Here is a 26,951-nt window from a genome sequence, read left to right on the forward strand (position 1 = left end):
TAAGATAATTTAAAAATTTTATTCATCATAACAGAATCAACATACATTTGAAAACTACTGGTATCTGTAAGACACTCTTGCTTGTATACTCAATTTCTGCTGTAACCCTAGTATGAGATGGAGGAAGGACTGTGGAGCTGATGGACCAGGAGGTAGCAGAGTTATTGACTGAACTCTGCACACTCAGAATCTGCACTGACGCTAGATTTGACAAGAGACTAAGGGAAGAGGGGAGAAAGAGCAGGACTAGTTATTCAGGTTTTAAAGGATTTAAAGATTGTGACTCATCCACTATCTTTCAAATAAACTACTTACCAAGACATGAGGAACATATAGCTTGGGCAGCTGTAACGTTTGTTCCTCTCCCATTCATTCTCAACATTCTGCTTCCCCTTCAATTATCTCTTGACTTGGACAGAGTCCTGTTTTATTTGAAGTGAAGTCAAAACTGGCTGCATACCCTTATAATCTCAATAATCTGAAACAAGAGAATTTAGTGAGCCTGTGGGTTTTTTGTGTGCGTGTGCTCGTGTTGGGGGTGTGTGTGTGTGTGTGAGTGTGTGTATGTTTAGGCTTTGTTATCTAGTATACATCCTCTAGCAAAGGGTTTGGTGTTTCCCTTGAAATGTTTTGAATGTTTTCAATATGACTCATTGTGGGTTATTTTTTAAAATTCATTTTCCCCTTAGCTTTATTGAGATATAATTTACAAATGGAAATTGTTTTTGTTTTTTTTTTTGAGACAGAGTCTCACGCTGTTGCCCAGGCTGGAGTGCAGTGGCGCGATCTCGGCTCACTGCAAGCTCCGCCTCCCGGGTTCCCGCCATTCTCCTGCCTCAGCCTCCTGAGTAGCTGGGACTACAGGCGCCCGCCACCGCGCCCGGCTAATTTTTTTTTTTTTTTTTTTTGTATTTTTAGTAGAGACGGGGTTTCACTGTGGTCTCGATCTCCTGACCTTGTGATCCGCCCGCCTCGGCCTCCCAAAGTGCTGGGATTACAGGCTTGAGCCACCGCGCCCGGCCTACAAATGGAAATTGTATATATTTAAGCTGCATCCTTGTGGTTTTATTTTTAGTTTTGGGTGTACTCATGCAGTGTCCTGTACTATCACTGTTTGGCCTTGATAAGAACAAGAAGGCCACTTTGCATTATGTTGTACTTTAAGAGAGCTGGGACAGGGAAATGAATACTTTGTGGATGAGGTCTGTAGGATCTTTAAATGTAGGAGTACAGGGTTGGAGCAGCATGTTTTAGTATTATCACACAGTGTACACCTGGGTGAGTTGGTGCTGCATACTTGCTACTTGAATTAGATTAAAGCTTGTCATTGTACTCTGTGTTCCTGTGTTCCTGACCCCCTCCTAAAAACTGTAACTATGCTTGTGGTCTTCAGTCAGGTCTCTAGGTGACTAATAGCTGAGGATCCTTGACCTTTCTCAAAATGGCAACTCCAGGAGCAAAGCATATTGGCTATTACTGGTATGCCACAGAATGCGTTCATCTCTACTGTTTTAAAGTAAAATCTGTGACAAATGCTTTGTATTAATATAGAAAAGAAAACTTTCTTCACCTATCTCCTGAGTCTTTTGAAATCTTCACATCTATTATTTTCTAAATTATTATTATTTAACATTTTCTTAAAGATGGAGTCTTGCTCTGTCTCCCAGGCTGGATGGAGTACAGTGGCATGATCATAGCTCATGGTAACCTCAAACTTCTGGGCTGAAACAATTCTCCCCTCAGCCTCCTGAATAGCTAGAACTACAGTAACATGCCATCATGCATGGCTGATTTTTAAAAATTTTTCGTAGAGATGGGGTCTTGCTATGTAGTCTAGGGTGTTCTCAAATTCCTGGGCTCAAGCAATCCTCCCACCTCAGCCTCCCAAAGTGCTGGGGTTATAGGTGTGAGCCACCATCCCTGGCTCTATTATTATTATTTTAAAAAAATCATACGTATATACACATTTCAAGGAGGGAATGAATTGATAGAGGCAGTACTTCCTATTTGAAGGATACTAGAATGGCTGAACTCTCAGTTGCTGATGCCTGAAATTTTATACTGGAGTTCATTCCTTAGGTTAACAATTTAAATCTTAAATATCTAATGAAGGGATGATTTAGGGGGCCTTAGCAGTCATTTTCACTTAGGGCTTTGGCTGAAGGTAGGCTCTTAATATGCAGGAAGGCAGAGAGAGCTTGAGGGCCTGCCTGTACCCCAAACCCCTGTCTTCTCACTCAGGCCTTATATTGTGAAGGGTCTGGACTTTAATATTATCTTCAAACAAGGCCCTGTATGTAGTCACAGGAAAAAGAGAAGTCTTAAAAGATGTTCATGGCCAGGTGTGGTGGCTCACGTTGTAATCCCAGCACTCTGGGAGGCTGAAATGGCCGGATTGCTTGAGCCCAGGAGTTCAAGACCAGCCTGGGCAACATGGCAAAACCCCACCTCTACTAAAAATACAAAAAATTAGCTGGGCATGGTGGTATGCACCTGTAGTCCCAGTTGGGAGGCTAAGGTAGGAGGATCACTTGAGCCCAGGAGGTCAAGACTGTGGTGAGCCGTGATTGTGCCACTGCACTCCAGCCCAGACAAAAGTTGATCATGCAATTAAAATATTAAATGTAAGCACTTAAATAGACCACCATTTTTATGAACCTGTTTTGGCATTTCTTCATGTTTGAATATGATGGGCTTCTCAGACTGGGAAGTGATCTAGGCCTTTCTTGATGTCTGAAAGACCCTGACAGGATGGGAAGGGAAGGGAAGATCTCAACAAGGGCTAAGAAAAGAGGAAGAAAAGCCCTGACAATTGATTTTGCCTGCCACATAATTATACCAGGGCCGAACTGGTTGGAGATGACAGCGAGGGAGGTGCTGGGTGCAGTGGCCAGATGGAGAAAACCTCACTGACCAGCTTCTCATGTTCTGACTTCCTTCCCTCCACCTGTTTCCTTCCCATCTCCCAAGTGTCGTCATAGCCTTGTTTGATGAGATATGTTTGTGGGCTCTGCAACAAGCTCTCTCTCTAAAACAGGGATCGTGGGATGTAAACACCTGTTTCCTTGGGTGTGCTCCAGGAACTGCGACCTCCATGAAATCAAATTTTCAGGTGTTCTGTTCCATAGTACTTCACTCTTAGGCAAACAACGCATCTTTTTGACAATATTTGTAACCTAAATGGCTATACTGTCTAAGATCAGTTTTAGTTTTTTTGTTTTTATTAAAACAGTGAATGTGATATGAGTTACTTCCACTCCTCCCCAACTTTTTTTTTTTTTTTTTGGTGGGAGTGAAAGTTGAACTTGAATGTTTTCAAGTGCTTTCCAGTTTTAACTTATGGACCATATGTCTAAATAGACTTAATCACGCCATTTCCTTTATATTATTTTGTCTAAAGCTCTCCTTCCACGGCTAAACCAGTGAGTTGACATAGGATGACTGCTTTTTATAGAAGTAGATTGAGATTGTTTGGCTTTAGAGTGAGCTACCTGTACTTTGTGATGGTAGACTGCCCTCCCTAGTCCAACTAGGCCTATTGCAAGTGCAGGTTATTTCTCACAGAAAGGATGTGTGTGTGTGCGTGTGTGTGCATGTGCATATGCGTGAGAGAGAGAGAAAGAGAGAGAGAGATCTACTGGAAAGAGAGCTCAAAGAGATGCTGCAAAGAGAATCATCTTTTTAAGTAGTGCTGAGCTTCTGAAGGCAGGAGCAGTGTAGTTGTTACCTTCTCCATCACAACATTCCTAACCTCTTAGGTAAAAATGACTCCTCCTGGCCAGGCACGGTGGCTCACACCTGTAATCCCAGCACTTTGGGATCACCTGAGGTTGGGAGTTCGAGACCAGCTGGCCAACATGGTGAAAACCCATCTCTACTAAAAATACAAAAATTAGTTGGGTGTGGTGGCGCATGCCTATAATCCCAGCTGCTGGGAGACTGAGGCTTGAGAATCACCTGAATGTGGGAGGCAGAGGTTGCAGTGGGCTGAGATTGTACCACTGCACTCCAGCCTGGGTAACAGAGCAAGACTCCATTTCAAAAAAAAAAAAAAAGAAAAAGTCTCCTCCTGCTTTTGCACCCATACTTTCTTTTTCTTTTTTCTTTTTTTGAGACAGAGTCCTGCCCTGTTGCCCAGGCTGGAGTGCAGTGGTGCCATCTCGGCTTATTGCAACCTCTACCTCCTGGGTTCAAGTGATTTTCCTGCCTCAGCTTCCTGAGTAGCTGGGATTACAGGTGCATGCCACCATGCCCGGCTAATTTTTGTATTTTTTTTTTTTTAGTAGAGATGGAGTTTCACCATGTTGGTCAGGCTGGTCTCGAACTCCTGACCTTGTGATCTGCCCACCTTGGCCTCCCAAAGTGCTGGGATTACAGGCGTGAGCCACCGCGTCTAGCCTGCTGGACATACTTCTAAAGACTGATTTGTATTTGTCTCCTCCTACCAAGGTTCCTCTTAGGTAGGGACTTTAAAAAAATATTCCCATTTCTAGGAATCCTAGCATATAATAGTTCCTCAATATATTAGATGAATAAATACATGAAATAATTTAACTAAAGGAATTTAAGATTAGTGACTCTGCTAGGCACAGTGGCTCATGCCTATAATTCTGGCACTTTGGGAGGCCAAGGCAGGAGGATCACTTGAGTCTAGGAGTTCAAGACCAGTCTGGGCAACATAAGGAGACCTTGTCTGTACAAAACATAAAAAATTAGCTGGGTGTGGTGATGTGCGCCTATAGTCTCAGCTACTTGAGAGGCTGAGGTGGGAGGATCACTTGAGCCCAGGAGTTCAAGACCATTCTGGGCAACACAGTGAGATCCTGTCTCTACAAAAAAATATAAAAAATAAAAAATTATCTGGTCATGGTGGCATGTGCCTGTGGTCTCAGTTACTTGATAGGCTGAGGTGTGAGGATCACTTGAGTCTGGGAGGTTGAGACTACAGTGAGCTGTGATAGTACCACTGCACTCCACCCTGGGTAACAGCAAGACCTTGTCTAGAAAAAAAATTTAGTAACTCACTTTTTCTGCATACAGTCTAAAAGAACCCTTAAAAAGGACTTGTAGGCAGGGCGTGGTGGTTATCCCAGCATTTTGGAAGGCCGAAGGGGGTTGGTCACTTGAGGTCAGGAGTTGGAGACCAGCCTGGGCAATATGATTAAACCTCTTATCTGCACAAAATACAAAAAAAACCAATTAACTGGGCATAGTGGTGCATTCCTGTAGTTCCAGCTACTTGGGAGGCTGAGGCAGGAGGATTGCTTAAGCCCAGGAAATGGAGGTTGCCGTGAGTTGAGATCGCGCCACTACACCCCAGCCTGGGCGACAGAGCGAGACTCTGTCTCCAAAGAAAAAAAGACTTGTGGTAGTCTTTTTATAATCTCTAAATGTATTTTCCTCTTACTCGGCATACATTTAATCTTCTTGGTTAGTGATAATTGAAATCACATGGAACTGAGGAATTTGTGCCCTTTTTTTCTTAAAAAATAATTACTCATACTCAAGGTCTTCTCCTAAATTGTCTCAAATTATAGTAGGTGGTAATTCTGGGAAGAATGTATTAGAGGGTCATGAGTAAGCATATTTAGGGATCCCATAAGGCTGTCATTGGTCCGTTTGATATATAGCATAAGATTTTTTTCTAGCAATTTAGGTTGAAGATTCAAAGGGAGAGAGAAGTACTAGTTGATTGATTTAAAGTATCTAATTAAATATTATTAGTATATAGTTAAGATATACAATTATTTAGAAAACTGACTTTGTCCCTACTTTCATTCTTTAAATACTTTTTAGAAATTCAGATTTCTATTAAAATATACAAGATCACTTTAAGAAGCTAGGGAGCTTGAATGTTTAAATAAAATCCAATTTTCCGTACACAAGACAGACTTCTTCCTGTTTCTGACTGCTGGTTAGTCTTAGTGGGATTTGTTTGGCTTTTATGAATGCCATTAAATTTTAATGTGCAGATCAGATGTCTTATTATATTAAAAAATGGTGCAGTCTCTGTTTTGGACCTTTCATTTTACCACACAAGGGAACCATTAGTGATAATCAATTTTATTCCTGTAAACCTTTTCCATTTCATCTTTTCTTTTTCAGTTTCCTTTCTCCATAATGGTCATTCCTGTCATCTTTTTTCCAAATTTGAAAAACTTATACAGTAACTGGATTTCATGAATAGCTATATCACAAGACTTGTAGTTGGTGATGCTTTTGTTTGTTGGCTATAATTTCATAAATGTTCAAGTTCCCTGGAAACAATTTAAATATTACCCTCCCACTACCTTCTCTTCTTTGGAAACTTTAATTACACATGTATTAGGTTGCTTGGAGTTGTCCCACAGCTCACTGATGCTGTTTGTTTTTTAAAATCTTTTTTCACCCTGTTTTATTTTGGATAGTCTTTATTGCTATGACTTCAATTTCACTATTTTTTTTCCCAGCAATATCTAATCTGCTAGTAATTCACAGTGTATTTTTAGATCCCAGACATATCTTTCATATCTAGTTGTTCTATTTGGGTCTTTTTCTCTATCTTGCATTTATGTAACTAGTGTAACCAATCTACTTTTTTTTTTTTTTTTTTTTGAGACAGGATCTTGCTGTGTCACCCAGGATGGAGTGCAATCATGGCCCACTGCAGCCTCAACCTCCTGGGCCCAAGTGATCCTCCCACCTCAGCCTCAAGAGTAGCTGGGGCTACAGGCGCGCGACACCGTGCCATTACATTTTTTATTTTTATTTTTTTGAGATAGGATCTTACTCTGTTGCCCAGGCTGGAGTGCAGTAGTGCAATCATGGCTCACTGCATCCTCGAATTCCCTGGGCTTAGGTGATCCAGCCACCTCAGCCTCCTGAGTAGCTGGGACTATAGGCATGCACCACCACACATGGCTAATTTTTTATTTTTTTGTAAAAATGGGGTGCCCAGGGATTTTTTGCCATGCTGCCCAGGCTGGTCTTGAACTCCTGAGCTCAGCAGATCCTTCTGCCCCAGCCTCTCAAAGTGCTAGGATTACAGGTGTGAGCCACCATGCCTGGCCTGATTTTTTTTTTTTTTTTGGTAGAGATGGAGTCTTGCTATATTGCCCAGGCTGGCCTTGAACTCCTGGCCTCAAGCAATCCTTCTGCTTCAGCCTCCCAGACCATAGCACTGTGCCCAGCTCAATCTTTACTTTTGTTTTTTGAACATGTAGAATATAGTTATAACCATTTTAATGTTCTTATCTACTGATTCTGTCATCTTTGTCATTTCTAGGTGGGTTTTATTTTGAGATAGGATTTTATTCTGTCATCCAAGATGGGGTGTGGTGGTGCAATAATGGCTCACTGCAGCCTTGGCCTCTTGGACTCAAGTGATCCTCCCATCTTAGCCTCCCGAGTAGTTGGGACCACGGGCACTTGCCACTGTGCCTGGCTAATTTTTAAATTTTTTGTAGAGACAAGGTCTTCCTTGGCCGGGCGCAGTGGCTCACAACTATAATCCCAACACTTTGGGAGGCTGAGGTGGGTGGATCACTTGAGGCCAGGAGTTTGAGACCAGCTGGGCCATCATGGTAAAACCCCGTCTCTACTAAAAATATAAAAATTAGCCAGCTGCGGTATGGTAGCACAAACTTGTAATCCCAGCTACCTGGGAGGCTGAGGCACAAGAATCCTTTGAACCCAGCAGGTGGAAGTTGCATTGAGCTATCACGCCAGTGCACTCCAGCCTGGGCAACACAGCCAGACTTTGTCTAAAAAAAGAAGACAGGGTCTCCCTGTGTTGTCCAGGCTGGTCTTGAACTCCTGGCCTCAAGCAGTCCTCCTCTCACCTCAGCCTCCGAAAGTGTTGGAATTACAGGCGTGAGCCATGATACCAGGCCTGGGTTGGTTTTGAATGATTGACTTTCCTCTTCATTATTGGTGGTATTTTCATGCCTTTTTGTATACCTGATAATTTTTGATTGGATGAGAGTTTCCTCTTACTGCTGTGACAAGTCACCACAAAATTTGTGGTTTAAAACAACACAAGTTTATTATCTTACAGTTCTGGAAGCCAGAAGTCCAAAGTGAGTCAGCAGGGCCACATTCTTTCTGGAAACTCTAGAAAAGACTGTTTCTTTGCCTTTTCCAGCTTCTAGAGGCTGCCTGCTTTCCTCAGCTTGTAGCCCCACATTACTCCAATCTCTGCTTTCATTATCATACCTCCTTGTCTCCTGCTTTCATTACCATGCCAGTGAATTAATGCCCTCAGTTTGCTGATAAAATAACTGTCAACTTAGAATTCTGTACTACTATAATAGTCTTTGAAGAATGAGGACAAAATAGACATTATCAAACAAAAACGGATACATTTTGTCACCAGCAGACTTTTACTAGAGGAAATCCTAAAGAATGTACTTCAGACAAGTCAGCTGATCCCAGACGTAAGCCTGAAATACAAGAGGGAATGATGAGCCAAGATACTGGACAGTTTGTTGGTAAATGTAGACAAGCGTTGATATATATAATAATGGGATGTTTTTACTCAATGTTTCTGATACTAGATGTATGGGTTTTTTTTTTTCCACACCAACAACCAGTCTTCCAACTCTTCAGACACCAACTTGGTATTCAGCAACTCAATTCAATTCTGACACTAACTATCCAGAGTTACTGTCAGACTCCATAGGTTTAAGTGCTTAGTCCCATAAAACTTTCCTCACTGCAGATACCAGTCACAAGTATTGGGTGCCTGGTGTACCCACACTTCTGTCTGACTTTACTACAAAAATGGGAGTTCCTGCAACTCCCAGCTTTCGGGTTTGATAATTCGCTAGAATGTCTCATGTAACTCATGGAAATACTTTACTCAAATAGTTATCAGTTTATTATAAAGGAAACAACCCAGGAACAGCCAAATGGAAGAGATGCATAGGGCAAGATATGATGAGGAAGCTTTCATGATGTCTGGGTGCACCACCTCCCAGCACCCGGATGTGTTCACCAACCCAGAAACTCTCTCACCATGCCTTGATGTTTCTGGAACCAGCTTCCATTTTGAAGCTATCTAGGGTCCCCTAGCCACTAGTCATCTTATTAGCATACAAAAGACACTTTTTTTTTTTTGAGACAGGGTCCAGCTCTGTCACCCACGCTGGAGTGCAGTGGCATGATCATAGCTCTCTATAGCCTTGATATCCTGGACTCAAGCAATCCTCCTGCCTCAGCCTCCTGAGTAGCTAGGACTACAGTTGTGAACCACTGTGCCTGCCTATTTTTTTTTTATTTTTTATTTTTAGTAGAGGGTCTTGCTCTCTTACCCAGACTGGTCTGGAACTCCTGAGCTCAAATGATCCTCCTGCCTTGGGCTCCCAAAGTACTGGGAGTACAGGCATGAGTCACTGTGCCTGTCCACAAAGACACTCTTAAGTGTCAAAAGACACTTTTAGGAAAAATGTTTTTCCTAAAATTTGGATCACTCATTCTTTTTAAGAACGCATAGAAAATTTATAAAACTGAATCATATGTTAAGCCATGAAGCTAGCCTAAATACATTTTAGTGTCTTAAGACCACATTTTCTACACAACTCATTTGAATGATAAATCAATGATGAGAAGGTAAGTGGAAGAGTCCTTTATATGTAGAAGTATATTTTAAAATTCTCGAACAATTTATTGTTAAATAAATCACAGTGACAGTTAGAAATGAATGACAAAAACACTACCTATCAAAACTCATGGGGCCAGTAAACAGTGAAACAAACAAACAATCCTCAGTTTTATTAATAAAAGAAAAATGCAGGGCTGGGCACAGTGGGTTCAAATCTATAATCCCAGCACTTTTTTTTTTTTTTCCAGACTGAATCTCACTCTGTTGCTCAGGCTGGAGTGCAGTGGCGTGATCTTGACTTAATGCAACCTCCACCTCCCAGGTTCAAGCAATTCTCCTGCCTCAGCCTCCCAAGTAGCTTGGATTTACAGGCACTTGCCACCATGCCTGGTTAATTTTTGTATTTTTAGTAGGGACAGTGTTTCACCATGATGGCCAGGCTGGTCTCCAACTCCTGACCTCAAGTGATCCACCTACCTCAGCCTCCCAAAGTGCTGGAATTACAGGTGTGAGCCACTGTGCCTGGCCCCCAGCACTTTAGGAGTCTGATATGGATGAATTGCTTGAGCCCAGAAGTTCATGACCAGCCTGTGCAACATGGCAACACTCCATCTCTAAAGAAATAAACATAATTAGCTGGGCATGATGGTGTGTGCCTGTAGTCCCAGCTACTTGAGAGGCTGAGGTGGGAGGTGACCAGGAGGTTGAGGCTGCAGTGAGCCATGATTGCACCACTGCACCTGCCGCCTGGGCAACAGACAGACCCTGTCTCAAAAAAAAAGAAAAAAAAAGGCAAATTAAATTCACAATAATTTATCATTTCACATTGACTAAAATGGCATATTAAAAGTTCAGACATTGAGGATCAAGTTGTATACTGCTGGTAGAAGTATTCAATTGATACAGTCATTTTGGAAAGCAGATTGTCATTCCCTGGTAAAGTTGAGTATATATATTTTCTGTAATTTAGTATTTCCGTTACTAGATATATAATCTAAACTCTGTTCATGTGTACCAGGAGCCAGAATAAAAATTTTCATAGCACTATTATTCATATTAACACTAATAACAGAAACAAGAACCTAGAACACCTCTAACATCCAGCAGAGGTAGAATGGGTAAATCAATTTTGGTATATTCTTTTTTACTTTTTGAGGCAGAGTTTTGCTCTTGTTTCCCAAGCTGGAGTGCGATGGCATGATCTCAACTCACCGCAACCTCCGCCTCCCAGGTTCAAGTAATTCTCCTGCCTCAGCCTCCCGAGTAGTTGGGATTACAGGCATGTGCCACCATGCCCAGCTCATTTTGTATTTTTAATAGAGACGGGGTTTCTCCATGTTGGTCAGGCAGGTCTTGAACTTCCGACCTCAGGTGATCTGCCCGCCTCAGCCTCCCAAAGTGCTGAGTGAGATTACAGGCGTAAGCTACCATGCCTGGCCAGCTTTGGTATATTCTTACAGGGAATACAACACAGTACCTACAGTTGTTAACATGATGGACTGAACATTATAGTGTTGAACAAAAAGAACAGTCACAGAAGCATGCATAACAGTATGATTCTGCTTAAGTTCCAATATAGGCAGAACTCAACAAAAAGTTGCTTAGGTGTGTATACATATATAGGTGGTAAAAGTATAAAGAAAATCAAGAAAATAATTAACAGAGTAATAATTATCTCTGGAGAATAGGAGGGAGGATTTGGTTAAGGTGGGGTTATAAAGTACCTGGTACTATTTTATAAAATGCTTTTTTTTTCTTTTTAGACTGAGTCTCAGTCTATTGCCCAGGCTGGAGTGCAGTGGCGTGATCCTGGCTCACTGCAACCTCTGCCTCCTGGGTTCTACCGATTCTCTTGCCTCAGCCTCCTGTGTAGCTGGGATTACAGGTGCCTGCCACCACACCCAGCTAATGGGTTCAAGTGATTCTCCTGCCTCAGCCTCCCCAGTAGCTGGGATTACAGGTCCCTGCCACCATGCCCAGCTAATTTTTGTACTTTTAGTAGAGATGGGGTTTCACCATGTTGGCCAGGCTGATCTCGAACTCCCGACCTAAAGTAATCCACCTGCCATGGCCTCCCAAAGTGCTGAGATTACAGGTGTGAGCCACCACGCCTGGCCCTTTTTATGTACTTTTAATAGAACAACACCTAAGTGAAAAAAGCAGAATACAGCAAGTGTACATAGTATGATCCTATTTGTGTAAAAAGGGGAAATGTACATTTTTGCTTCATTTAGGCCTGAAATGCTTTATGAAGACATTTACATACAGAGGAAATACAACATTGGAGGAAACTCTATATTGGTTGCAAGTAGGATGGAATGAGTGCATGGAAGATAGTGAAGGGAAGGAGATTTTTCAATATATGCCCTTTTGGTTTTAAGTATGTGTATATACTTCTGTAATATGTATGAATATATATTATATATTTAAAATCAAATTAAAATTTTAATTTTAAAAATAAAAAGAACAAAATATCCAGTCCTCTAAGCCCGACCAAATGCCACATCAAACAGGTCTTGCCCTTCACTGATATTTATTATGTACTGCCTAATTTTTTTTGTTGTTGTTTGTTTATTTTGGAGACAGAGTCCTACTCTGTTACCCAGGCTGAAGTGCAGTGGCATGATCTCGGCTCACTGCAACCTCTGCCTCTGATTCTCCTGCCTCAGCCTTCTAAGTAGCTGGGATTCCAGATGTCCACCACTATGCCTGGCTAATTTTTGTATTTTTATTAGAGATGGGATTTCACCATGTTGGCCAGGCTGGTCTCGAATTCCCGACCTCAAGTGCTCTGCCCACCTTGGCCTCTCAAAGTGCTGGGATTACAGGCATGAGCCACCGCGCCCTGCCATGTATTGGCTTATTCTGCCAATGTTTGTGTCTTGCCTTAGTAAAGTATTTTCCTTGAGAGTTAGAATAGTGCTTTTTACATCCTTATATACATACCTACAGTGTCCACAGACCAGTGCTTCTTATGTAGTTGAAATTCATAAGTTGGTTTAATTCTACTTGTTAACAATGTAATACTGCTTTATACTTGTGGAGTTTCTGTATTACTTCATTTATCCTCAAAATAACCCTGTGAGGTAGGCTTTTATTTGCAGGTGACATTTTCTGTGTTTTCAAATGAGAATGTATAATTTTGGCTAAGCATTTTAACTTTAAGCAGTTTGTTTCTTATCTTCATAAGTTACTCACTCACAACATAATGGCTATATTGAATATGAGACTAGAGGAGATGATCTATTAGGTTATTTTCAACTCTGTGTGGATGAATAATTGAATGAATGAATACATTTTATTAGTACAAGGAAGGCAAAGAGAATACTTGGTGTATGCATTTTGGGTTCCTCTTTTAAATGAATCCCTCCCCAGTTCCCCTCCTGCCACTCAACCTTTGACTGACCTGGTTGCTTATATGAATATTAAATAAACTATTAATAACTGACTTAGTTACTAATACTAGTGACCTTTAATTAACAATATATTTTCATTTTAATTTTTTGTTTTTATTTTCTTTTAACAATCTATTTTCAAATGATCCAATGGATTTATCAAACAAATTTATTTAGCTAGATGAATGAGTGAGAAATTTATGCATTGCTTCATACTTTTTGTTTGTGTTTCTTCCCATTCCTTTGCTTTGTTTAGTTATTAAATTTCACTTAACACCATACTTTGGCATTTTATTTCCAGATGTTAGATCTGAAAATGATGCCAAGGATTTCAGTTCTTTGTGCAGTGTCTTTTAATGACAGTGTGTGTAGGGTGGGGTGGGGGGGAACAAGGAAACAAAGGCATTACAGAGCTAGAGCAACCTAAAGTCAAAGAGCCCAGATGTTTTCTCATCATTTTTTGTTGTCAGGAAATAAAGAATAAGGGCAGTGCACTGAATGAATGTGCTGCTTTTACCTGTAATTTTGTAATTTTCTATTTGAAATGGGGTCTCTCAAAATGCTGGGATTACAGGCATGAGCCACTGCGCCCTGCCTAAATTGTAAAATCTAAAAACTTAGATCCTATTGTCAATTAGTCTTGGCTATTTTTCATGTAGGGAAAAAAAGTGTGAATTTACATGCATATTCTGTCTTTGTATTTGCATATAGTGTTCTTCTGTGTGGTTCTGCCAGTGTCTTAACCTGTGTTCTTCCCCATAGGGTGGAGAATGCTTGCACCAAGCTTGTCCAGGCAGCTCAGATGCTTCAGTCAGACCCTTATTCAGTGCCTGCTCGAGACTATCTAATTGATGGGTCAAGGGGCATCCTCTCTGGAACATCAGACCTGCTCCTTACCTTCGACGAGGCTGAGGTAGGAAATCTGAGACAAAAAGCCTACTCTTAAAGATAATAATGGAAGAATGATGATTGTTTAGAATGAAAATATGTTGAATGCTGCACATCTATGTTATCGTGTTTGCTAGTTGTCCACTCATGTGATTGAATACTCTGAAATATATTTTCAGGTCCGTAAAATTATTAGAGTTTGCAAAGGAATTTTGGAATATCTTACAGTGGCAGAGGTGGTGGAGACTATGGAAGATTTGGTCACTTACACAAAGAATCTTGGGCCAGGTTAGTTATATCCAATTTCTATAACATTTTTTAAGGGTTGTTCATGTTGGAGCCAAAGGAAAGGGTACCCTCTTCCTACTTTTTACAGAAGATAGGTGAAGATGAATTGGACTTTCAGGTGTCTGCTCTGTTGATGGAGCTGATGCTGTGCTTTGAAGTGATGTCATTGTCTCTGGTATCTGAATCTGCTTTCTATATATCCTGGCCTTGTCAAATGAATTAAACCAAACATTGCAAATACTGCTACTGGAGAATGTAGGAAATAGTTTTCTATTACTGTAATGCTGAAGGCCATCCTGTATCCTGATCTCTTCATTCCACATTACACAGCATTCCTTCACTGTCTGCCAGCTGGCCTGTAGTTCTTTATGACCTCTTAGCTTGCTAATTAGCCTGCCTACTATTATGAATTCATGCCCTAACCGAAGGCTGCATAATATAATCAGATCTAGAAGGAGAGAAGAACTATTGTGGTTAAATTTTATTTTGAAATGATTATTTAGGCATCTGAGCATTAAATATTCAAAATATATAAACGGATACCAGCTTTTGATGTTACAGATATAACATGAACTTGAGGGTCTTTAAAGTATGAATTAGACCAGTGACAAGATATGTTAGATGTTTAATCTGCTTAACTTGATTTTTACCACTTTATAAAATTCATTTGTTTTATGTGAAATGTTGATTTTTAATTAACGACATATTTATGAGGTTCTAGTGTAGGTGTTCTATAAAACTTAATGGCAGTTAAGAATTTGAGCCATCACTGAAGATCACCTGGAAATAGGTTTCTCTGGTGGCTTTATAGTAGTCCTCTTAAAATTTCTCATAATACTGGCAAAAATGTATTTCCCCAAATGGAATCTTATGCAGAATCCCCAAACATAAAAGACAAAATGGAGCTACTTTGGGTGAAGCAGGAGCAGCCCCACCTCTGCTTCTCTTTGGTCTTGATGGTCTATGAGACAACTTGAGAAATCCTAGAGCAATTTGAAAATCAAAGCTTTGGAGAATCACATAGCGCCTTTGAGTAACCACCAACATAAACAAAAAGTGCTAGCAGACTGATTCCAAAACACCAGATGCTTTCAAACACTGTCATCCCTATAATTATTTTTATAATATTTCTATTTGTTTCTAATTATAAAGCTAGTACATGCTTATTTTGGACAAATTGGAAAGTACAGAAAAATAGAAAGATGAAAACAAAACATATCATTGTCATTCTTAGGCCTTTTTTCAGCCACTAGATTCAGTACTAGGCTCATGTGAGATTTTTTACATAACATTGTAGAGAGTTCAGAGACATGGCATGAAATCTGTATGCATAGAAGCCTGGCAAAACGTTTTTCCCTGACCTGTGAATTTCTTTCTAATAAATATATATTTATTCATTTAGATGTTTAATATTTGTGAATGTATTTATATCAAAATATGAAAATGTTGATCACATTTAGGGTTTATATTTCATACATTACTTTCGTTGAAAAGAGTAATGTTGCATAAATATTAGAGTTCAGTGATGGTGTCTGTTGTTTAAATAAGTGAGCAATCGGTTTGAATTTTCATAGTATTTCATAATGGATTTAGAGTGGTCTGGCTGGGAAAGCCAGACCCTGGATTGTTTCACTACTCACCCTGCACAGTTTCTTCTTTGTGCCCCAGGAATGACTAAGATGGCCAAGATGATTGACGAGAGACAGCAGGAGCTGACTCACCAGGAGCACCGAGTGATGTTGGTGAACTCAATGAACACTGTGAAAGAGTTGCTGCCAGTTCTCATTTCAGGTACTTCCTGCCTGTACATTATTATATATGGGGAAAAAAATGTTAGTGTGTTCTAAACTCTGAGGTTCATTTTCTTTTATTTATTTATTTATTTAGTTATTTTTTGAGACGAAGTCTCACTCTGTTGCCAGGCTGGAGTGTAGAGGTGCTATCTCAGCTCACTGCAACCTCTGCCTCCTGGGTTCAAGCGATTCTGCTGCCTCAGCCTCCCTAGTAGCTGGGATATAGGTGTGCACCACCACACCTAGCTAATTTTTGTATTTTCAGTAGAGACAGGGTTTCACCATGTTAGCCAGGATGGTCTTGATCTCTTGACCTCGTGATCTGCCTGCCTCGGCCTCCCAAAGTGCTGGGATTACAGGCGTGAGCTATGGCTCCTGGCATGAGATTCATTTTCTTTTGTGGCTTCACTGCATATCCTTCAGCCTAGGTAAAAATGAGGCCTGATTGATTGGTTATCACATGATGGCTGTAGCTGATTGGCTGAGAACCAGTCTTCTTCTCTAACACTGTCCTTCTCCTGTTCTTTGTTTGAAATTGCCTTCCTGTGGCCTAATTCTGTTCTCCTAAAGCTCTAACAAGCCCCTTTCCTGGGAGGTGGACTCTCCTCTATAAACTCTAGTCTGGGATATTAAATTTTCACACCTTTATTTGTGTTATAGAAAAATAATTAGGAGCTGGAATGGATATTATAGAGCACCATATGATAAAGACATGAACTCAGAGCCCTTTTTAGTGTGTATTAATACAGTTTTTCCTAAAAGATATTTAACTATTCTTTACATTGTGAGTAGATCAGTTCTTTAGTCACCAGCTGGGACCACCTTCCCATTGGGCAGCACCCTGAAATGCAAACATGGTGGCTGCTGTCTCGACTAGCAAAAGGGAGTTGCACTTATTGAGTGTCTAGTATATGCCAGACATCTCATGGTTTATATGAATTATCTTAGTCAAGTTGTGGGTTAATTAGTTAATTCTCAGAAGGCAATTTTATTATAAAAATATAGTGACTCATGTCATTGTGACTTCCAACTACCTGCTTTGGTGTTTCGGGTGGTAGCTAAAAAAGGACATAAGTGTAAGAGTTCAGGAGGCCAGGTGCGGCGGCTCACTCCTGTAATCTCAGCACTTTGGGAGGCTGAGGCGGGTGGATCACCTGAGGTCAGGAGTTCAAGACCAGCCTAGCCAGCATGGCAAAACCCTGTCTCTACTAAAAACAAAACAAAACAAAACAAAAATTAGTCAGGAATGGTGGTGGATGCCTATAATCCCAGCTACTCAGGAGATTGAGGCAGGAGAATTGCTCGAACCCAGGAGGCGGAGGTTGCAGTGAGCCAAGATCACGCCAAAAGGGGTGGGATTACAGGTGTGAGCCACCACGCCCAGACATGTTTTTTTTCTTCTTTATGTTTGGGGGTTAGCAAGTCCAAGCTACATGTTGAGAAAAATCTTGGATGATAAACTTGACATTTTGGGATCTTTTGCTGGGATCAGGGGCAGCAGGATATGCCATTCAGAGTATTACTGACAGTTTTCATATTGTCCCATTAGGTTTGTAGTGGATGGAGCCAGGGTGAGGACCAGGATGATAACTGATTTAGAAAGATATTAGATATTTTGTGATTGTAGGTCATCAGCATATGCAGGTTAAATTAGTTACTTAATCATGTTGTGATGGTGTCTTTGTACCTTGAGTTTTCTTTCTCTTTTTTATTTTTACAATAAAGGTTGCTAATGTTGGAACTTTATTGTCAGACTTGTAGTGTTTGTTTTGTATATTCACTTTAGGACCTTAAAAGCCGAAAACATCCAAAGTGTAGAACATCTTTTGTGAATATTGTTATACAACAAGATTAAATTCCAAGCCTAGTTTCTGATCTTTTATTTTTACAGCTATGAAGATTTTTGTGACAACTAAAAACTCAAAAAACCAAGGCATAGAGGAAGCTTTAAAAAATCGCAATTTTACTGTAGAAAAAATGAGTGCTGAAATTAATGAGATAATTCGTGTGTTACAACTCACCTCTTGGGATGAAGATGCCTGGGCCAGCAAGGTAAGTGTTCTTAGTGGAGAAATAAGCAAAATCCCTAACTCTACCCCACTGTGGGTTTTGATTGGCACCTGTCTCATACTTTATCTTGTAATTTTTGTAGCATAAGAGTACTCAGATATTGTGAAAGTAATTTCTTCTTCATTTTTGTTTCATAGGTTACTTGCTATCTTTGCTAATTTCCTTTGTTCTAAGGTAGAACAAGTAAATAGGCATGTGGGGTAAATACTGGTTTAAGGCTGAGATTTATAGCTTTTCCATCAGGCTGGAGTCTCATTGGCTGGACTGGTGGAAGAGTATATTCCTGTGGATGGGAGCTCTGCCTTGTATATGGGTGGTTGTTCCCAGCTGACTAAATAAGATACAGATATGTCAGTAATTCTGAACTTTATGGAAAACTGTTCTTTAACCAATCTTTGATCCAGAGAAATCTAGAGGAAACTCTTGGCATTTCTAAATATGTCCCTTGATCATTCCATTTTTCCCAAGGAAGGTTTAATTTTATTAGTCTTCACATTGCTCAGTTAGTTTGAGGGATCCCTTCACCCTTTGTCGGGAATCTCTTTTAGGACCCCAGAGGGGCTAGCAGATTCCTTCTAGAGCTCGTCAGCAGTGGTTTTGTGTTGCTGCTGCTGCTCTGGTCTGCTGCTCCCTGTTTAATGACTGTCAACTAAGCTTTCCAGTCTAGGGGAACAGAGATACTTAGGTTTATACTTTCCTTGTAGGAGCCCAAGATGTGTAGGCAGTGGGGGGAACACAATGTCCCCAAGATCTAGCTTTCCCATGTGTGACCCCAGTGTCTCCAGGGCCACCCAGAAGGCTGGTAGTCAACTAAAGAAGGGATTTTGTAGTATGACTTCCATTGGGTGCTCAGTACAGCAGTAGGTTCTCCAGGACCTCTATAAGGAAATGTAAAAGCTGGGGCCTGAAATCACCAGCCCTCTCTCTTGTTGCCCAGAAAGCTAATTTAATTATATAGAGTAAATAAACTTATTTTAACTATGGATTCACAGAGACATTTTCTCATTGATATGAAGTTCTTGAATAGATTCTAAGACTGTATTGTAAATCTATGTGGTAAAATCATTTTAACTCTGATATTTTATTTAATTTTGCTTTTGCATAGTTGACAACTTTCACTTCCCTGTTATGACTTCTTTATGCATCTTTTTTTGTTCTTTTGTTTTATTCTTTTTCTCACGTTTAGAAGGTAAGCTTTCTCTTGCCCTCTAGTTTCTTTTTCGCTTAAAAAGAGAAAAAGCATGTCTGTGAGGTTTTCTTGTGCTGTGTGCCGTGCCTTATTCTGTGTGTAACACTGTGCTTGAATGTGCGTCAGAATGTGATTTAATATGGGACTCTAGGCAGTGCTGGGGAGACTGACTCTGGCTCATATTGAGTGATTTCTTTGGGGAAAGCTAAAGGAAAGACATTACTATGGGCTATCAGGCTGCCTATATTTGGTGGGTACTTTCATTTCTTTGAGTAGGCTCCTGGGATCTTTTTTGGCCTGGTCTTCATTTGAGGAGCAGGATTCCCCAGGTGGCTGGGTGAATGAGTTACCTGTGGACCCTGCTGGTGGGAAAGGAGACTTCCAGCTGATGCTATCTCTGTATCTGCCTCTCCCACCAGTTTTCCTTGCGGGCTCTGAAATTTTGCTTTTGGAGATGCATCGTTGAGGTTTTAAGCCATAATGAAAAAGGGTAGGCCAGAGAGCTTAGATGAGGCACCTGTCCTTCATAATAATCCTAGCCTTCAAAATCCAAAGGAAAACAGAAGTGAAGTGTGTCTAAAGGTCTTCCTAACTTCATTCCATGGCTCACTGCATGTTCTGCTGTCCAAACTGAATTAGCTGTAGTTCTCCATGACCTCATGTTCCCCTAACACAAGCTCTTTGCTTATTCTCTTTCTTTTGCTTCTAGCAACTGAGAAAAAGTAATAAGGAGGAACAGGCATTTTAACCTTAATGTTTCTCTATTTTCAGAACGGAAAAGCTATCCATCATTTAGTGAATACATGTTATTGAGCTTTATTTTGTGCAAGTACCATCAAGAGCTGCTTCTTTCATTAAAAAAATGTAGGCAGTTGAGTTTTTCAGGGCCAGGATTAGGCACTTGGGGATACAAGGGAAATAGACCCGGTCCTCACCATGCACAGTCTTGTAGCTGGTCCTAGTTTTATGCTGAGGAAAACCAATTTGTTAGGATGCTACAAAACTAACTTCATCTGAAATGAAAGAAGGTAAATTAAATTAGCTCAACTCAAGTACATGATGACATCAGAATGAACAAGAGATGTTTATTTTTTAATCTACTGACCATCAGAATGAACAAGAGATGCTTATTTTTTAACCTAATGACATCAGAATAAAAAAAAAGAGGTTTATTTTTAACCTAATTTTGCTTTTGTTATACATTTATGTGGTTCAAAAATCAAAGTGCTGCAAAAAGATGTACTTGATAAGTCTTCCTCCTAACCTGGTTCCCATCTACTCTACCTTTCCTCACCCTCTAAAAGTCATCATTTCTATTGGTTACAAAAATAAAAAAAAAATTTACCCTGAAAATAGAAATTGGTAATTAGGATTTTGACTCTTTTTCAGTTTTGTAGCATTATGCATCTTTCACTGCTCCACTGTAAGCAGTGAATTAATCAGACCTTCTGTCTGACTGTGACGGCTGGGTTCCCATTCTGTTTAATGCATACAGTGTCTTTCACCTCTTCTCGCACCTACCAATAAATAATTAACTTTGTCTTACCATACTTGTTTCATGCCTCCCCATTGGTGCAGTATTCTTCTGGAAAGTGATGATTCCTCTAGAAAAGTGGGGGAAGAAAGTAAGTGGAAAAAATTCTTGGTAAAAGTGCGTCTTGCCAAATAAGTTAAGATTTTAAAGAGGCAATGCAATAACTGATTATTTTACCTTTTATACCTATATTCAAATTGCACATTTACAAATTTAAAAGTAACTTTGACTTTAAACACTTCACTTATTTTAAAAGTAAAAAGTTTCCTTTTCTTAAATCAACAATCATTTTATAGTGATCATTAAAAATCAAATTAGCATTTTTTCTGAGAATACATTATTTATTAAAAGAATTTGAGTTAAACACAATTCTGATTCTACCCTTTGTAAATTTAGTGCTCTACATTTAATTTTTTTGGTATTTATATTACTTGTATCTTGATGCATGCTGAGAATTAAGAGGAAGTGAGATAAAAAATTAAAAAAAAATTTTCGCTGCTAAGACTTTGAACCCTACATAGGCACTCCCGCAGCTTTGCACCTTGAATCATTAAATTCTATTATTCAGAATTAGTTCCTGTGGTGGGTTTCTCCCCACTGTGGTCCTGGGCTGGTGGTGGGTAAAAGCAGTGACTGATTCAGATCCCTTATACAGAAGATACCAAACTTAACAAAGGCAGGAAATGTTGGTTAGAACTTGTGATCGCGTAATACTACCCCTTACTTGCAGACCATTGGGATTTAAGAGTTGATTTGTTAAAAAAATAAAAATAAAAAAATAAAGAGGTCATTTGTGGGCTTTCTATGAGCAAGTGTTCTAGTGTTTTGTTTTTAGCAGCTAATAGAATGAAATATCTCTAAGAGCTTGAGATAAATAGTTAATTCAGGCATTTATGATATTTTATCTCCCTGCTCCCATGAGGAGAAAATCCCAAAATAAATTGATGTTTCCCTTCTGATCTCAGTTATCTTTGGTTGGTACATCTGATCGTGCAGTCATAGGCAGCATAGATTTTTAGAGCCGGGAAGGTATTCTTAGAGATGAGGAATTGAGACCCAGAGAAGGTAACTTGCATGAAGTCTCAGGACCAGACAGCTTTCTTTTGTTTAAATGTAGTTTGTAAGATTTTGTTCTACTGCCCAACCTATACTTTCCAGAAACATCTTAAACCAGAAACATCTGGTTTAAAACATTGACTTGTGGGTGGAAATGAGGTCAGAAAGGGGATGGAGTGGGAAGGGAGATGTTAGTGGAGGGAGAAGGGAGAGTATGGTGGGCAGTCATGGAGAGGGGTCCTTATTCCCCATATTTAAAATTTTCAAGAGCTTAGGATTGCAGGACTTCACTTTTTAAACTGAAGTTTCTCTTGACTGTTCATAGAAGGAGGTCATTATTATTCACAGGTGTTCTGAGGCCTAAACTATTTAATTTTAGCAGTGTTTCAGTTCCTAGGAAAGCATGTACAAATGGTTTAGGTTGTCGTTCCATCTTTTGATATGTAGGGAAGAGTGCCAAGGCACTGTATTTTTTCCATTTAAAACATAAATTCATAAGAATTTTATGGTAAGAAGGAGAATAACATGGAGGGGAGTACCCAGATAGATTCAGGCCAGCTGTCCCCGAAGCCACATGACTAGACCTGGTCTCTTTATACTTCACTCTTTCAACACCCACAACCCCCCTGAAAAACAAAGCAAAAACAGATAAGAAATTGGTAGAGACTTTTCTTTTTCCCAAAGTTGAGTTTTTATAGAGAAGAATACTCAAATGAAGGTGCAGTTTTTCTCTCCTCTATTTCATATCTGAATTATACTGTGGATATTTACAGACCTACATGACAAGGTTTAGCAAAATGCTTTGTGGTACATAGCATGGCCGACCACAAGGGTTACGATTATTTTCACCCTTTATACATATATCCCCAAATTGACTTCTGTCCTAGTTGTCCAGCGAATTTGTTTATGTCATATTCATTGTTTGTATACTTATATGCTTATGACAGAATTCTGTCAATTCTATCATAAAGACTGCCTTTCAAAAGAAATATATGTGAAAGTCTTAGGAGGAAAAAAATTACCTTAAACACATTTGTTTTTACTAGATATGACTAAAATAAAATGATTACTTATAACCTACTGTGTTCCAGAAAGAATTTAAGATGGCTCTTTCAGTTATTGTTTTAAATCTCCAAAATTGTCTAAAATTAATGCTGTTAAAAACTTTGGTAACTTATTGAAAGTCCCAGTTATTAAATGCCGCTTCATTCAAAATTGGCTATTGGTTTCTTTTAGGGGAAAATGAACATCTCTTCATGTTAACTTCTTGATGGTGTCACACCTTCCACTGAGCAGTAAATTACTCACTTCCTGAGAATTACATTCTTTCCTTGCAGTACTGGACATTAGAGCTTTATTGAGGAGAAAAAAAGAAATGATTTTTGAGGATGCTGAATAGACAAAAACCATTTTTTTCCATTGTGTTTCAAATCATTTTTGGGCATTGGAGAATAAAAGCAGTCATTTTTGTTACTGTAGATTATGAATTTGATTTCTGGAGCTTATTTTCTCTGCACTATTAACCAAAGTCAAAACTGACAAGGCAGAGATTTGCTGACTATTGTAGGAGATTAGTAGAATCTTTAGCAACTCTCCTTGGTAAAAGAAAAAAAAAGATCTTGTTTCATTTGATAAGCAATGAGGTTTGGAGTCAACAAACCTGACATCAAATTAGGTTTGTAGGAGTGAGTTCCCACAAACTTAATTTATAGTATTATTTAAATGACATTTAAATTTGAGATTCAGTGAGGTAAGGAGGGGGAAAGTAGCTAAAACAGAACCTAACATGCAGGGAAGGCATATTACATTCAATGCATGTCAGTTGAATTTAGTTTCCAAACTAGTAGCCTTTAATGCTAGAGTAGACATAAAAATTTTTGACCTTCGTTTCCCTTTGAATTTAGATTTTTGAAATGTAATAAATACCTATTGCTTTTCTCACTGAAAATAAAAGTGTGTTAGGAAAATGGTTTAACAGGTTTTAAGTGAAATATTTTTACACTGACATAATTTTCTCCAGGATGTGCACACACTTCCTAAGTAAGAGTTTGTGATTAAAAGAAAACCTATGCCTAGATAACCTGTGTTAGATCCTGAAGGCTACCCAGTTCTCTGAGGTTAGGAGTTGCCTGGCCTCAGATTCTTTTAGAAAGTTATTGATTCAGGTCTTGCTAATTTGGAATTAAGCTAAAGCTGACCTTTGCATTAATTTTGAAGGCAAGGTTTTCTGTACAAATTAATGTAAGACATGATAGGAGAGATTTGCTGATATTCAAGCCATTTGAGAATCAAAGCACTTAAAAAATACCACATATCTTCTTCTAATTACAAGTGGATTTTGAAATGAATCTTCTTATGACTGTGCCTTTTATTGACAGCTACTATAGTTACATATAACTTGATAATAAAAATATTTTATTTTCAATTTTTTCGGTAATTTAGTTCACTTCTTTTTCATTGCTATAGCTGAGAATTTGCTATTTAGAGCCTCAAATAGCTAAGGATTCAACAGGAGAATAATCTGTGTCTGTTTAGAAGGGGAAGGAGGGATTCCTACAGTTGAGAGATCTATCTTTTGAATAGGTGCTTTGGAACAGTTGTGGACCTTGAGCCTAACTATGGGTGCTGCCAATGCTTATTTGTGATAGTGCTGGGTCTTTTTTGAATTGGAAGTGGGGGTGCTCCTGGTGCCCCCGTGTGGAAAACTAGTGGTGCAACACTTTTAAGAACCCCAGTTGTGCAGGATTGGAAACTGAAGCTAGAACATTGTCTAGAATTTTAGAGGTTAACTTTGTGCTTTGATCGCTTAACTCTGTAAGAGTCAGTTTCCTACAGCAAAAAGGAAGATAGATGGTCTTTGAAGATGCTAAATAGAGACTTAAGAGATGGCTGGTGTTATACCGTTCTCTGTGTTTTTATGTATTTTAAAACATTTACTGAAATACTTATATATATTTAAAGTGATTAGTCTGTTGTTTCAGCTTCTCCTGGTGTATCCTGGGAGATTTTATGCTAGTTTCCTGATAGTCCTCATGAATCCTGGTTGTAAACAATAAGCTGAGACCCATTTATTCTATCCTGCATCTTCTTCCAGGTGAGGGATGGTAAGGGAACTAAGAATGAGGAATAGCAGGGAAGGTCAGAAAACACTTTTAAATTATATTACTTTGAGGGGTTTATTTGTGGAATTATAATTAAATTGCTAGATTAACATTTTCAATTGTTTCTTCCAACCAGTAATTCCAAGTTTTTCAGGTTAATTGAATATAGTGAAACATCATCCAGCGTGTGCATTTCAAAACAAGATGTAAAAGAACTGTGATTTGTGGCACCACATACTAATGAGGCTTCCCTGAAGTGGGAGGGGCTTTGGCAAGGCTGCAGTAGATGAATGTTGACTAGTGGAAAGGCTGATAATGAGGCATGTGACAACAGGGCTTTTTCCTGCTGAAGACATTAAACATATTCTGGCTTGAGCAATTTTACCAGTTTTCACAGTTTTAGCAATAGGGAACCCAATTCTACTCTGTTTAGCAACAGAGTAGAATTAACTGAAGATTTGCATGCAAGATGCTGCATTTTGACAGAAATGAGAATTGTGGTGTGGTGACAATATTTTTAAGGCCTTTGTAGGACTGACTACCTTAGCTATGTATGTTAATGCTGTAACTTCTTCTCTGTCTTACTTTGTATCATGGTATCTCAACTTTTGCAAAGAAAGTAATTGTAGGATTTCTTTCCAAAAGGACACTGAAGCCATGAAGAGAGCATTGGCCTCCATAGACTCCAAACTGAACCAGGCCAAAGATTGGCTCCATGACCCTAGTGCCTTCCCAGGTAACCCTTTAGTTCTGCTTTTCTGATAGATACAATGATAAGCTAAAAACCAAGCAAATGAAAGAAAGAAAGAAAGAAATTCTCCCATAATCTCATCATCTGAGAGAACTACTGTAACATTATGGGGAATACCCCATTATCTGATAGTTTTGAGTAACTGAAACAAGTAGTAGGCCTTAAAAGGATGAAGGAAATAGATTCGATCACCTCTAATCATGGAGGAGTAAGTCACACTGAGCTGGGCATTCTTTGCAAAATTATTCGTCCTCCCCTTCCCTGAATCCAAAAGGTAATTATTTTCAATAAAGGTTCTTCTCTTCCAGTTCCCATTGAGCAGACTTCCATTTATCTCAATAGACTACTTAATTAAGCAGATCAAATCATGATGCCAATGAGAATTGGGAAGTGAAGTTGACTGTATAAAGATAAGACCCAAATAGGTTATTGCACTAGGCTTTATTGATTTTCTAATACAATATTTATTCTGTTTTAGATTAATATTTGAATGAATGTGAAAAACCTAAAGAAGGTTGGAGGTCCTAAATACTATTAAATTGTTAGAGTCTGTTTTCATCATCCATATTCTTACCACAAGCTACTTAGTATCTCCAAATAGATATGGGTCCAAGTATCTTTTTTCGCAGTGTCTGTGGTTGAAACCTCCCCCTATGGTTTAAGGGCACTGCTTGGCTGTTAGCTATCAGATATGTTGCCTTCTATTCACTCCTCTTGTTTAAAATCATCCATTCCTTGGTGAATGAAATGACTTGTAAAGTATCCTCTCTAAATAATGAATGTGTCAACAGTGTAGATATTGAATATCTGTTTATTTTAGGGGATGCTGGTGAGCAGGCCATCAGACAGATCTTAGATGAAGCTGGAAAAGTTGGTGAACTCTGTGCAGGCAAAGAACGCAGGGAGATTCTGGGAACTTGCAAAATGCTAGGGCAGATGACTGATCAAGTGGCTGACCTCCGTGCCAGGTAAAGTTCCTCTGTCCTTACAGAGCAGTAGTGGGTAACTCATTCCTAACAGGGTGATTCAGAAAACAAGCCTCTGCCAGTTTTGAGTTATTTATTTGGCTAGTAAATAACAGAGACAATATAGTCTATTAAATTCTTTTGAGATGGAGGTGATCTTTCCCTTTGCTGACTTTATTTATTTATTTATTTATTTATTTATTTATTATTTTTTGAGATAGAGTCTCACTGTCACCCAGACTGGAGTGCGGTGGTGTGCTCTTGGCTCACTGCAACCTCCACCTCCCAGGTTCAAGAGATTCTCCTGCCTTAGCCTCCCAGGTAGCTGGGATTATAGGCGC

The 26,951-nt window shown here is 39.4% G+C and overlaps 2 protein-coding genes across 3 annotated transcripts in view; one reads left to right on the forward strand and one right to left on the reverse strand.

Annotated features, from left to right (window-relative positions):
- The window catches only part of LOC105466004 (vinculin), a 125,929-nt gene that overhangs the window by 62,748 nt on the left and 36,230 nt on the right, over positions 1-26,951 (forward strand). For both annotated transcript variants that reach the window (XM_011714733.2, XM_011714735.3), the window contains exons 3-8: positions 13,738-13,888; positions 14,043-14,151; positions 15,820-15,942; positions 17,836-17,996; positions 25,540-25,630; positions 26,466-26,613. In XM_011714733.2, coding sequence (XP_011713035.1) covers positions 13,738-13,888; positions 14,043-14,151; positions 15,820-15,942; positions 17,836-17,996; positions 25,540-25,630; positions 26,466-26,613 — 783 coding nt within the window. The remainder of the gene's footprint in view (positions 1-13,737; positions 13,889-14,042; positions 14,152-15,819; positions 15,943-17,835; positions 17,997-25,539; positions 25,631-26,465; positions 26,614-26,951) is intronic.
- The window catches only part of LOC105466005 (adaptor related protein complex 3 subunit mu 1), a 76,078-nt gene continuing 68,325 nt past the window's right edge, over positions 19,199-26,951 (reverse strand). The window contains exons 11-12 of the transcript XR_977910.2: positions 20,750-20,807; positions 19,199-20,216 (exon numbers count right to left, since the gene is read on the reverse strand). The gene's annotated coding sequence lies outside the window, so the exon portion shown is untranslated. The remainder of the gene's footprint in view (positions 20,217-20,749; positions 20,808-26,951) is intronic.

This window comes from Macaca nemestrina, chromosome 9 (assembly GCF_043159975.1).
Source record: "Macaca nemestrina isolate mMacNem1 chromosome 9, mMacNem.hap1, whole genome shotgun sequence".
NCBI lineage: Eukaryota > Metazoa > Chordata > Mammalia > Primates > Cercopithecidae > Macaca > Macaca nemestrina.